Genomic DNA, 13,659 nt, shown 5'->3' with positions numbered 1-13,659 from the left:
AATGACAGAATTGTGTATTCATTGTCCACTTCCAATCCAGCAAATTTCATGTAAAGTTTGCCTTGTTTCTTTAACTTGTCCCCCACCCACTTCCTTTCACACATCAACAGGCACCTGTCCTATAAAGCAGTTTTTATTGGGATATTCTTGGCATAGCCTATCAGTGGTGGTCCATGGGGGGCCACAGATCAGCAGATCTTCCAACACATGTTATGGATAGTAAGAGAGCTGCATTTCATTGTTAAGTCACAGAATGCAGACCATGAGCCCTGATATTCCTTCTAACAGAAATAATACACTGGCCATGTATACTATATGTCAAATCACCATAAAAGGTAAATGCCTACCCAATCCCCATTGCCCTGACTGACTAGGGGGCTCCATTCAGTACCTTTTTTTACCATGGCATGTTGCTTTGCTTGCCCCCTATATATTCACCTGAAACCTTTCATTAAATCAAATAATGATTTTTCTGAAAGTTGGTTCCATAGGACAATATAGTGTGATTACCAAAGAGCGCAGGTGGTTTCCATATATAATATAATGTGACTGAATACTTTAATACGTAGTATTTAGCTATTTTTATTTTGCAGCCCTGTCACAGAGTATTATTAGGGAAATAATGAACATCTTGTGTGAAAATATCAGGTAGGTTCACACGTAATAACAGGTTGTATTGAACAATGTACTACTGTATAGAAGGACTTGAAGCATCTTTTTCACAAGGTGCAGACACTGCTCCATAAATGTGCCTTACAATATTAATACAGTATGTACTTGCCTCAAAGTTTTTCCGCATTGTAATAGCTGTCCTACGAATACATTTTTAAAAGGAGAAGTCCAGCCTAAGCTCATTTCGCTGGGCCTTTCCTACGGATCTCACAGGAGTGCAATTCGTTTTGCATCCTGTACCTGTTTTCAGCAGAGAGCGGTCTGAAGTCTGTTCTCTGCTGACGTCACACAGATCAGCCCAGGCACCGCGTCATCCCGACTCTGGAAGTCTGGATCCAACATACTTCTCCTTTATTTTTAGAGTTAAACATTCAAATCATTTACATGTAAATGAATCCCAATATTAGTTCTTTGCATAACTCTGATGTGTCTGTGTCCCTGTCAGAGTGGCAATATCAAGTGAGCACAACTAATCAATTTCGTTTTACCATTTTTGTATGGTGCACAACCAATAAAAATGCAGGGGATTCTGGTGTGCATTCAAAACATTTAAATGAGTCACACACGGAGAAGCAACATAGCAAGCAGTGCAGTGAGAACTCACCTGGGGTCATCTGGATTGTCCGCAGGGGCATGACTTAAGAGGCAGAAAGAAAGGGGGAGGCATGCAGTAAGCAGCAGCAGAGATAAAGAGCAAACAAGACTCCTCACCCACCCCCACCCACAAAACCCCACCTACCTTCATTACATTAGATTTCCTGCTAAATATTACCAACAATGACACAACTACTATAACATAGGTTGTTATAAGGCCTGAGGAAAAGGGGCTCCTTGAAAATGAAAGCTGAATTCCAGCCCTAACTTCAGTCTCGTAAAGTTGTACAGGTTCCTCTCTTGTACTAAAAATGATAAGTGTAATCTTACTGCACACTGTAAACTTCTCACAGGGTGCATTAGAATCCGCACCAGGCCAGATAGAGGTCACCCCACTTCCTATCTGGAGGCCTAGTTCTTTCCTCCTAAGTCTGACTGTCCCTGTCCTGCTCCTTTCATGCATTGGATTTTATTTCTTTCAACCATGAATGCCCAACATTCCATGTGGGCAATACCTAGGACAGCCTGCACACAATGCCTACTCTTCCATCAAGGCATTTTGATATTTGCATAACTCCTCCCAAGAGCCCACCTACTGCTTGCATCAGGGTTGAGGGCTTTTGAGAGCAGTACTGAAGCAGAGTGCATATTTAGGAAGCTATGTTAAACCAAGTAATATTTATTATGTTTAAAACGTTTAGTCATACAAGAAATGTAATGTAGTAAATAATCCGTTCTTTGTACAAGACAGAGATGCCAACGACAATATAAAAAGGACATTACAGTTCACATTAGAACAAATATTATAAGACTTGGGACACACCAGATGATACAGGGTATAAGTATGGCAAAAAACACAGTAACAGAACCTTTCACTACAGAACATAGTAATAAAGCATGACTACTTCACAAAACCAATGTCATTGTTAATGGGACAGATTAGTAAGAATAGAAGTAGATGTACTAAAGTGGGGGAGGACAGTCGGAGCACCTTATTTTTGGGAATTTCTTTGGCCGCTATGATAAGTTAGTTATTCTGTTTTTCTAAAAGAACATGCAGAGCATTTCTCCATTGTAAAAAAAAGTTGGCAGGTTAGGGGATATATGAAGCTATATACAGGATGCTGCTACTAGCACATACAGTATTTGCTTGCATTGTTTAGAGATGCGCATGGATCCAGTGATGAAATCACTGGGTCTAAATTAGGATATGTAATGAAAACATTTTATTAAAAAAATTCATTAGCATGTTGAAGAGGGAAAGCAAAATATAAGCAGAATAAACTTCAGCTTTAACCTTCTTTGCCCAAAGGGTGCTCTATGGAGACCCATTCAGATATCACTTATGGTAGCTGGTGTGTTGATGTTCAGAGCTGTGGTACACTAGAATCAGCAACAAAAATGAGGGAGTTGACTGCCTGACCAAGATTAGCCAAAATTGCTTGCAAACTATTGAAAAAGTCGAACATTTATAGATAGAATTGCCACAAGTACAACCTGTCAATAAAGCCCATTCACCTTGTCAAATAACATATGCTAAGGGTCACCAACAGCTGCTTTATAAATGCCTTATTTTGAAAGGGGAGGTCAGATTTGCTGGACTTTTGATTTCTGCACCTTTGCCAAAAACATAAAGTGGTTGTAAAGGGCAGAAGGTTTTTTTATCTGCATACATTCTATGCATGAAGATAAAAAAACCTTTTGTGTGCAGCAGCCCCCCTAATACTTACCTGGGCCCCATCTCTATCCAGCGGTGTACACGAGTGCCTTGGCTGCCATCGCCACTGACCTCTTCCACTGAGTTAGGCTTCTTCAGCCATCTTGGTTGACTGGCACAGGATGAGATAACTCCCATGTAAGCGAATGAATTCATTCTGCCACCCACAGCATTGATGGGATTGTACATTACGTCATATATGCGCAGCTCAGTGTACAATCTAAAGAAATTTGCTAGCAGGCAGTGAATGAGCATTTATTTCAAAAGAGACAGTTAGAGTAAAGTTACATTTTAAATGATAACTATATGAATGTATAGTTATCCTTTAAAACTGTTATCACCAGAAATCCATTTCATTTCTTAGTTGGAGAATTCTAGCTAGGACAGAGAGGAATCCTGCTGTGGGACATGGCCACTGGATATATTTTTGGTTGCATTAGGAATACTAAAATATTTTTTCAACTAGTGCACATATCTTAAAGTGGAACTAAATTCTAATATTAAAAAAAAAAAAATGTGAGCAGACACTCTTTATTGCAGAAGAGACAAGCAACGGCTCTTTTGCAATAAATTAACCTACCTACCTGAAACCATTCCTCTGTAGAATGTACACAGAGCTGCATTGTGCAGCTCAGTTTACATTCCAGCACAGTGCCCGTGAGGCAGGAGTGTTATCCTATGTGTCCATGCATACTACTTTAGGCTATTAGCGTTTTTTGAGCTTTTGAGCAGAAAAAATAGTTTTTGTAGAATTTCTTGGAGTGTTTTTCCAGCAGAAACACTCCTAAATGATCCTGAACGCTACTAATAGCGTTTTTTGAGCTTTTGTTTTCCCTTTTACTGCAACAACTCTAATAAAACGCTAATGCTCCAAAAACACTACTACAAAAAGCTATTGCCAGCGTTTTTTTCCAGTGTTTTCCAGGGTTTTTTTTTTTTAGCTTTAACGTGTGCCTGGGTGGGTGTGCAATTTGTATATAGCTATATAATTTTTATTTTATCCATACATGTAAGCAGTTTTGGTGTAGAAATATTTAAAGACTCCAAGCCTGTAGTTGGTGAGGTCTGATTTAAAGGACATCAAAAAAATATTGTATTCCACTAAATACATGTGGTTATTATATGTAATGATTATATTCAGTATATTAGTTTGTTTTCTTTTTCATGTGGCTTTATGTATGCTTTCCTCTTCCTATATTTTAATCAAAAGGTTTAAATCTTTAAAAAAAGCACTCCTTGCAGTGTCATAATTTGTCCAGACCCCAGGCATTGTCTCTTGGTCTGCATGTAAATGTGAAGAAAAATAGTAAAGCCATATGAAAGTAAAAAATAAAAATAATTAATATACAGATTATTATATGTAGCATTCAGTTCAGAATACAAAACTTTTCGGGTGAGTGGCCTTATGAGAAGGTCACACATTAGCAACCTAGATCAGGTGAACCAAAATCCAAGCGGAATTATCCCAGCAGGTGTACATGAAATGGACGGTTAGACCAAATCTTTACTCGTCTTTAATCAGCAGGCAGCACCATCAGTACATAGCGCACCCATGGTGTTCTATTTACACCCATGCTCAGCAGTACTCATCATTAGAATCTAAAGGAAGAACTGTTACTTTGTATTTCGCAAGGACAGACACATTCTGTTTTAGGAAAGCTGCTACCAGGTGATTAATCATTTTTCATAATGAAAGTCGACTTTGCATTAAATGAAGGTCTAATTTTCCCTTTCTTGGATAATTCAGACAATGTTCTGCCCTGGTTTCTTAGGCAGACGTTGATTCATCACCCAGCAATCTCCCATCTGCTGGTGGAGACACTACATTTAGGATTATTAGGGTCATTTTTAAAGACGATATTTTATTACTTTGCAGGCTGAATAGTACTATAGAGGATATGTGTCAAAATGACTCAATCCAGCAGGAGAAAAATGGATCCTGCCTGGGTTTTGTGCCGGAGGCGGTATGAGACTCGCTAATCTTGTTTGTTACATTTGACTCGGATCTCTGAGGAATAGAGGTTAATGGCACGGATACATCAGCTAACAATCTCTTGCATGACGTGATTGCTGCAGTTGACAAATCTCAGTAAAAAGCAGTTTTACTGATTACAAAAGAAATAATCCTGACAATTGTATGCAGAATAATATTCATATTCTTCTTTCTTATCCAAAGAAAGAGTTGCACAAAACAACACAATACTAAAACATAATAATGGTATTATTCAAGCACATCATATATTCTATGAATGTCTCAAGATTACTGTATGACTATTAAGTGTTCTCTGAATTTATCAGTAAGTAATTAGTTTGTCCTCTATTGTCACTAAAACACAAAAGACGGCAAAAGGGTTTATTTTTGAAAAACAGTGAAAGGAAAGTGAAGCTGTTGCTTTCAAAAAATAATTTGTCAGACTGGGCCTATTATAATACAACAGGGCAGTGCTAAATACATATAACAGTACTCTAATAGTGAGATCCATATCACTCTGGGCTTATGTAGAAACTAGATTATTCAGGCTTATAATAAAGAAAATAGGAAATCCTAGAAACAGAATTGATTTTCAATTTGTCTGATAGCTGTAGACCGGTGAAGGTAAAATCTGGCAGTTTACTGCAAACTGTTATTAATATTACTACTATTTGTACTGCCATAGTGTACAAGCCCGTGAACGGCACAGCAGATATTATAATGAGTTTTATCGCTCATCACTGGGAAGTTTGATTTCTTCCTCTCATTAATAGGATATGATTAGTGTACTGATTGAAGCACTGATTGAAGCACTGCACATTCAGCAGATTAGAGCATAGGTAATTGTCCTATCAATAGGTTTTCATAAAGGTAATATTCTCCTTGTAAATTATTAGGAGCACTTCAAATTCATGGGTCATTTAAGTGATAGCGCTCATGGACAGACAAGGACACACAGTGAAGATGCACAATGGTCTGTCCATTATTTATAATAGGCTATGAAACCTTTGTTTTGCCTTCATGAACTCTAGTTAATGCCTGAAAACCGGGGGTTTAAGGGATCTAAGGAAACAAAGGTTTCACTAAATGAAGGCACAAGATGGCTGGCACTGTAAAACATGTACCAAGCTGATGGCAGTAGAGGGTAATGTCTTGCTTTATTAGCAGGTATAAAGTCAGAGGTGATCATAGCAGGTGATGTGAACAACATCTGGGAATATGTTGATGTAATGGGTAAAATGTCAAGTACAACTGATGAGATCAATGCGTGTTGACTGTGATAGATGACAGGAGAAGACACTTTACTTACTCAGGTATCTCATTAGTCAGTTGGCTTGAAAACAAGGAAACAACATGGACACACAATAAGACAGCAGACAGACATATCTGACAAACGCTGACAATTGTTTAAACATTAAAGGGAATCGTCAAACAGTTTGGTTGGAGATATATCTAATGTAAGGTACCTTAATGGAGCTAACTATTTCTGCCCAAAGGTGGCTATAGGTGGCATAAAATCTGGCATATTCAGCTTTTGAGACCTAATCCGCAGACAATCAAGTGTGTGGTTTAACGCTAACAGATACCAAGATAACGGATTCAGCCATTTAATGCCTGCATGTGTAAGGGGTGCTCCCTAATTTTAGTCTTGCAGGTATCAGGCTGATTTTGACGTCAGCAGTGCTAAAAAGCATATCTGACTGTTGTATACAACACATGGGGAGGTTTAATAACTCTGCCTACAAACTGGCCTGATTCTTTCACCTGCTATGGAGCTGATGGAAGGATTCAAGTGCAATGAGTATAAAGACAGGCCTTGGAACTCAGGGAGATATGGCCACCTTGGACATTTCTGTCTTCTGTAGGGCTAATCTCAACAACTAGGCTGTAGATGCTATAATTCTGGATTTTCTCCCCTTACATTTGCTATATTTTACAATTGTTTAAGCGGCTAATGACAGTATAAAAAATGATAGCTTTACGGCAGGTCTGCTCCAAAAAAATCATACCACTTTTTAGCAAATTCCACTGATTGCTTTGCAATATAAGCCTTGTATTGAAATAAGTGCACTGTTATGATGAAAAAATAACATATTTCTCCCTATGCCTGGATGATTTAATTCCACGTCCCCAAAATGATTATTTTTATATCGTATGTGCCTTAAAAAAATGTCTGGAAGTATGTACAAAAAGAAATGAGGGGAGGATTTAATACAACGACTGCAATGTCTGCTGGCATTATATTAAATAAGGAATCTCTTGCATCCTCCTATATGCTCCTTAGTCATCCCTTCTGACCAATCCCTAATAAGCGAAGGAGTATGCACATGTAAAAGAATGTCAGTGATACTTTCTATCTAATGAAAATGACATTAGAATACACAAGTCAGGCTGGACTGGCAGGATCCTTAATGGTCCCAGTAGGAGAAAGAAAGAAAATTGAAGGTTTATATGTAAACTCACTTGATTTGCTTGGTTATTTTAAAATGTACTTATTCTTTGAAAGTAAACATTCCGTCAGCGGTTAGCTATCACTTTTACTAACTTAATAAACGTTCCTGCTGGATGATATAAGAGACGAAGGGTAAAGATTTTCAACACTTCCCTGTAATGACAAGGATCGGCACTCAACGTTCTTATTAATCAGCCGTTCCAGGAGTTCAGTAACAGAAACAAATTAGTCAGAGAATGAATAACTTTGGTGGCATTTTAGTTAAAAGCTGCACATGAGTTTAAAAAGATATTTCTTCTATTTTCAACTGCAAGTACAATACGGACATTTGTCAAGATAGCTTATATTTTTTTAACGACATATATTCCCTTTAATGGTCCACTTAATTGCCACACAACGACAGGCACTACAAAGCAAAAGCAATGATCAGTCACTGAAGAACAGGATAACGGGTATCCTGAATTAATGATTTCCTGGAGAGATAAAACAAGACGAATTTAATTTATGACTCACAGGAGCTCCTTCTACACAGAGAAGTAGATTTATGAAACCTGCAGGACTGTCATAATGTCGCTGTCTTTCTCAGCACATCTGGAATGTTAGACGACATTTCATTATATCACTGTGAAGCCCTGCCTGCCTTTTACCGATGTCGCGGCAGGTTCACGGCACGCCTTCCCTATTTGGCTCAAGCACCAGTTCATAGGTTTGCCTGTCAGTTTTATGCCTGCTGAATAACTGCCAGAGGAGGGGTCTGCAGCAGAGAAAGCTCATTTACAGGGACACTTCACCATGATGTAGCTGAAAAGTGATCTTTTTTCCACTCAACCTTAAAGAACTGTCTTTCTTGGTTACTAAATGTGTAAATGTGGTATGGTGGGAAGTTTATCCCTGAAAGCTACCATATTCTTGTTTGTGCCCTAGACACCTGAGAATTACTTAAGGGGAGGGGGTATGGGTGCTGGATAACTGCTGTAAATGGCACTGACTTACTTTTTGGTCACTTTGTGGTACTCCAGGTAAGTCTTCCCGTCAAATGACACTGCTTCTGAGCTTCCAGCTGATTTTTCAATGGTAGCTGGGGATGAAACAAATATTAACATGTATTAGTCATCCATAGAAAGGTATTTAATTGTTACAGATTCTTATGTGTTTCCCTTGTGTAAGGTGTTATAACTTGTAAAGTATGGGCTTCACGTTAGTTCTTCATGGAATGGTTAAAAGGCCCTTTTAGTTTTTCCTGCTGCTTGTATCCTATTGGGGAGGTTTTCCCCTCTTGTCGTAGAGACACAAAAAGAAGTCAGAATAAAATCTCTCCAAAGTGAGGTGACATTGCACCTTAGACAGCAGGCCACCAGAACAGAGGAGTTTGAAAAATTGTTCTCTATTCTTGTCCCGAGTTTGCCCTCACTTTCTGAATTGGTGGGAAAAAGTATTCATTCTCCCCAGTGGAGACACAAACAACAATAAAAACCTAACAGTTTTACTTCCCCATTCTTTCCAATGCCTAAATAACAATTTGTAGATTTAGATTTTAGTCTTTAAACACTTGTAATAGGAATAGTGCTTGACAGGTCCTCTTTAAAGTGAGATCTGGGATCTATAAGTCCCCAGATCTCACCTCTAGGCTGGGAAGCCTGAAATTAAAAAAAAGCTTCCCAGCCGAGGCAGGGGCATTTTTTCAAATGCAAAGGCCAGGCGTGATGTCATACCATCGCACCCGGCCTACCAACGATCATAGAGACTCCGGGACCATCTGGCCCGCTGGAAATCTCTATGGTTAGCATCCAGGGGCCGGTCGGTTCCTTCGCCGGTTCGCGATGGCAGGGGCGAGCCTGGGAGAAGCACCGGAGGGTAGTGGGGGAATGACGTCCCCTTCCATTACCTGTAAGAACAATCAAGCAGCTGAATAGCCGCTATGATCATTCTTATGGTGAAGGTAATCGCTGGCTCTAAAAGACAATATCTGATTGATGCCTGTATCTGCAGGCATCAGTCAGCTATCACCACTCAAAGTCTGCTACATTATTTGACGTTACGCAGGCGGCGTAAGGTTGGAGGTTGGAAACCAAGAGAATAAGGGCTCATTAAAAAGAGAACTCCCCTCTTTCACCAAAATCATCCATAAATGGTTTCTATTTGCCTATACTCATTACTTATTGGCTTGGGATGTGCCGTGCCAGGTACTGAAGCTCACTGTCTGCTTAGAGTTTATGTCCCACCTAATTGGATTGTTTCTCTTAGGGGTGGTCTGGTTTCCTTTCACCACTTGCTTACTTGCCACTTGTACCACTTTCCTGCTCAGGCCAATTTTCAGCTTTCAGTGTTGTCGCACTTTGAATGCCAATTGCGCAGTCATGCAACACTGTACCCATGTGACATTTTTATCTTTCATTTGGTGGTATTTAATCACCTCTGGGTTTTTTATTTTTAGCTAAAGAAACAAAAAAAACAAAACCAAAACATTTTTCATAGTTTGTTATAAAATTTTGTAAACAGGAAATTTTTCTCCTTCACTGATGTGCGCTGATGAGGCTGCACTGATGGGCACAGATAGGTGGCACCGATGAGCACTGATGAGGTGGCACTGGTGGGCACTGATGAGGAGGCACTGATAAGGCTACAATAGGTGGCACTGATTGGCGGGACTGATTGGCAGCACTAATGGGAATCGATAGGTGGCACTGACGGGCACAGATTGGGACCGACTTTTTTCTATTCTCCTCAAGCTGATCGTGAGGAGAAAAAGAAGCCTGTTTACTTCCGTGATCAGCTGTCATTGGCCCTTTACCCTGTTCTGTGATCAGCTGAGTCCGAAGGACTCGACGATCACAGAGTGCATTGGCCGTGCACCACAGGGGGCGCATGGTCACGTCTATTGAAGCCCTCCCGGCGACACTGGCAGCCCGCGCTGTAGCCCTCTTTTGGCTACAGCACGGATTGGAACGTGATTAATCGGCTTCCTCCAAAAACTGACCTTACTGAGCGTGATCGTCTTCGAACCATTAGAATGCAGGCACTTGGTGGTGTTGGTATTCACAGTGCTGTGTAACTCACTGCAGAATTTATCAATGTTATAATAATGAAATAGGTGAAAGAGATTCTTTAACTATAGATATCTCTGATGTTATGTCTGCAAGGCTATAAAATATATTAAAAAAAAAAAAAGTTCACTACTTTCCTTCTGTGGTTTCTGTAAACTACACTGAAGAGCAGGTTAGGGTGGTAAGTAGCAAAGCAAAGTAGTAAGCGGAATAAAAAAAACTTAAAGAAGAGCTCCAATCAGTTTTGTTTTTAAACTGTAGCTGCTGGCTTTTAAAAAAACAGTCACTCACCTGTCCTAGGATCCAGCGATGTCCTCATTCAAACTGTTCCTTCTCTCGCTGCTCTGGCCCCAGCGCCAGCATCTCAACCGTGGGCACCCTGCTGTGACAGCTTGTGGCTTCACAGTCGGGTGCCCGCTGCGCATTGTGAATGGTCCTGCAGTCTTCTGGGACCTGTGACGTGTTAGAGAGGAATAGGGAGCAGGTACCTGTCAAAACCAGGTAACCACTCCCCCCCCCCCCCAACACAAATAAAAGTGCCATTTAGTGAAGAGGAGGGGGGAGGCCTTAAAGCGGAACTTTCTCATTTGGGTGGAGCTCTGCTTTAGCTATGAAAGTAAACAAACCCAGATATGATGTCAAATAGGAATTTTAGACACACTTTATTTACTATACTATACCAGATCTGTAATATGCCCCCTTGTCCTACTCATCAAAAATTTACTTACAGAACCCAGAGGGTTGGGCAATGTTTACATCTGACATAGCTGCTTTCTTCCTTTAGTGTCCTATGCATGTCATCGCCTGCCATAGAGTAGAATGTCAGGCACAAGAACAAGTACAGGACTAGAGAAGAAAAGCTGCACTGCGGGATGTGGGTACTGCCCAGGCTTGGGACAGCTGCGGCAGAAAAAACACTGTTCATCTACATCTGGGCTCTGTCACTAAATGTACATTTTTAATGAGGGTAGGCGAGGAGTGTTTATTGAAAAGCATGCCTAGACTTTAAATTGACAAATGTTAGAAATAAAGTGCATGGGTCTGAAAAGGATGTTCGAAAACAAAGGAGCCATTCCTCACATCTCCTGCAAGATATATTTTATTTAAAAGGAGAGGTCAGTGCAGACAGAGAAGGATGGAGTCATGGTGTCACAGACTGATATTTAAAGTTCTTCTTCAGGTTAATATACTAGATGTATTGGGAAAGATGAACAGGCAAAGTAGAAAGTGGAGAGATAAATAAATAATATCGCTGCAAGATTAAACAGAAAATCTAAAAAGCTGTATTGGGTAAACCTAATAAATCTCATCCGTAGTCATTCTTTTTTCTTCTCTATTATTTATTGCAGGATCTAAGATGTGTATAGTATATTACTGGAAGGAGCAAAGTGCAGCTAACTGAAATCAGATTGGGTGGGTTACTGCGCTCTAAATACCACTATATTGAATAACAGTATACATGCAACACCAGCTTATTTTTACAGCTTACTTTTAAAGCCAAATTGTAATCTGAGAAAAGTGAGCAAGATCTACAATGGTGCAGGAAAACATAGGTTTCAGAATTCCTATGTTAATGATTTATTGTTCTCCAGCTAACAATAGTCACGCTTCCTGAAGATGAGGACCGCTGCATTCCATGTGAGAGCAGCAGTTTATGTCCAGCAGTTAAATACGTTCTCTGCGTAGTTGCAACTACTGCTCTCCAATCAACAATACTCCCAACATTGCAAGGATTTTACCAATTATTTTAGATCCCCCCCCCCCCAATTTGTTCTCGGAATATTGATGTAAACCTCACCTACACCTTCTAAATGAGAGTACCTACCTTCACTACAATCCTACGATCAGTCTCTGTATTATATTAGAAATAGAAGGCCCAGCATCCCTTTAGTTATGTAAGCTCTTGACCTAAATTCCTTTTGCAGGGAATGTCTACAATTTAAGCTCAAGCTACAGTGCAGACCTCTGGGGAAAAAAGCAGTGAGCCAATCACATTAGGAGCGAAATTATTTAACAAAGTAGTATTGTCATAGTTAAAAGAGAGTTACATAATCATAGTCTGCCACATACTGAAATGGAAAAGGAATTCCTAAAAACATTAACTCCAATGACATACTGTACGTTATGTCCATTTTCGAATGTGGAGTTCCCTTTTACTGTAGTTTATAAATTTGCAGTAACCTGAGCTGCTACCCTATTCACCAGTTACTACTAAATGAATAAAACCAGAGAGACTTTTCAAAATGTAAATTCCACACCTGTGACGTTCTTCAATTATACATGGAAAATTCACAATAAAGACTATATTTATTTTGCAATTTAAATGCTAATGTTAATCTATTATGCACAAAAAAAGAAACACCAAAACATGAGCACACTGTAAAGAAACACATCGTCCTCTGCTATTCAAGCGCTCGAAATGGAACAATAAAAACGTGATCCTGTCAGGTGCTCAGCGCTGCCCAGAATGCGGCGAGCCATTCACATCCTGATATCAGCGCTAAACATGCACTTTATTAACAAAACACAAGCTGTCTACATTCTACCGTTATTTCCTCCATATTAGAAAAGCAAACTCGTTTTCTCTCACACAATTACATGGTCTGAGTGGTGACATGCATTTTAAACTGCTTATAAAATCATATGGTTATGTTTCAGAAAGGCCTTGGCAACAAGGCCGGAAATTCCGCCATATCGCTGCTCCTCATCCCTAGCTAAAATTCCTTACTGATCGGGCCTACTCAGCTGCTATCTAATGTACAGCTGGGTATGATATTATTATTATCAGCATGTATTTATTTATAAATTGGGGAGTGCTGAGGTACTAAAAGGGTCAGCTGCACAGCTGGTGAGAAAACGGGCAGAGGAAACACTTCAAGATACTGGATATGCCAGCCAAATGGCTGGTTGTCATGGATCAGAGTAGACATACAGTGAGGGTCAGTTCTACAGCCAACAAATTCACAAAAAATCTAATAAAAACAAGGATAACTGGGCTGCACAGTACACAGCTGCCTCCTGTGGGAGCGTAAGAGGTGAAAATATTACGTGGAGGATAGCTCAGATTTGATCTGCCTGACAGTCTATTTTATTTATCGATTTCCCTCCATCTTCTGCCCAGGCAGCCGTGAAGTGTGAGAAACCAGGAGAGGAATCTTTAAGATCATCACGTACAAATATGAAACGGTACCTGGAAAAATGTAATTTG

The 13,659-nt window shown here is 39.8% G+C and overlaps 1 protein-coding gene across 9 annotated transcripts in view; it reads right to left on the bottom strand.

Annotated features, from left to right (window-relative positions):
• Positions 1-13,659, bottom strand: part of AGRN (agrin) — a 658,449-nt gene that overhangs the window by 17,137 nt on the left and 627,653 nt on the right. For 4 of the 9 annotated variants that reach the window (XM_073603052.1, XM_073603053.1, XM_073603054.1 and 1 more), the window contains 3 exons: positions 8,401-8,485; positions 6,265-6,288; positions 1,277-1,309 (listed from right to left, as the gene is read on the bottom strand). In XM_073603052.1, the coding sequence (XP_073459153.1) occupies positions 1,277-1,309; positions 6,265-6,288; positions 8,401-8,485 (142 nt within the window). The remainder of the gene's footprint in view (positions 1-1,276; positions 1,310-6,264; positions 6,289-8,400; positions 8,486-13,659) is intronic. The other 5 variants (XM_073603057.1, XM_073603061.1, XM_073603058.1 and 2 more) reach the window with 2 other exon arrangements.

This window comes from Aquarana catesbeiana, linkage group LG10 (genome assembly GCF_042186555.1).
Source record: "Aquarana catesbeiana isolate 2022-GZ linkage group LG10, ASM4218655v1, whole genome shotgun sequence".
Lineage (NCBI taxonomy): Eukaryota > Metazoa > Chordata > Amphibia > Anura > Ranidae > Aquarana > Aquarana catesbeiana.
The sequence above is the reverse complement of the archived record's forward strand: the minus strand, read 5'-3'. Positions and strand labels throughout refer to the sequence as shown.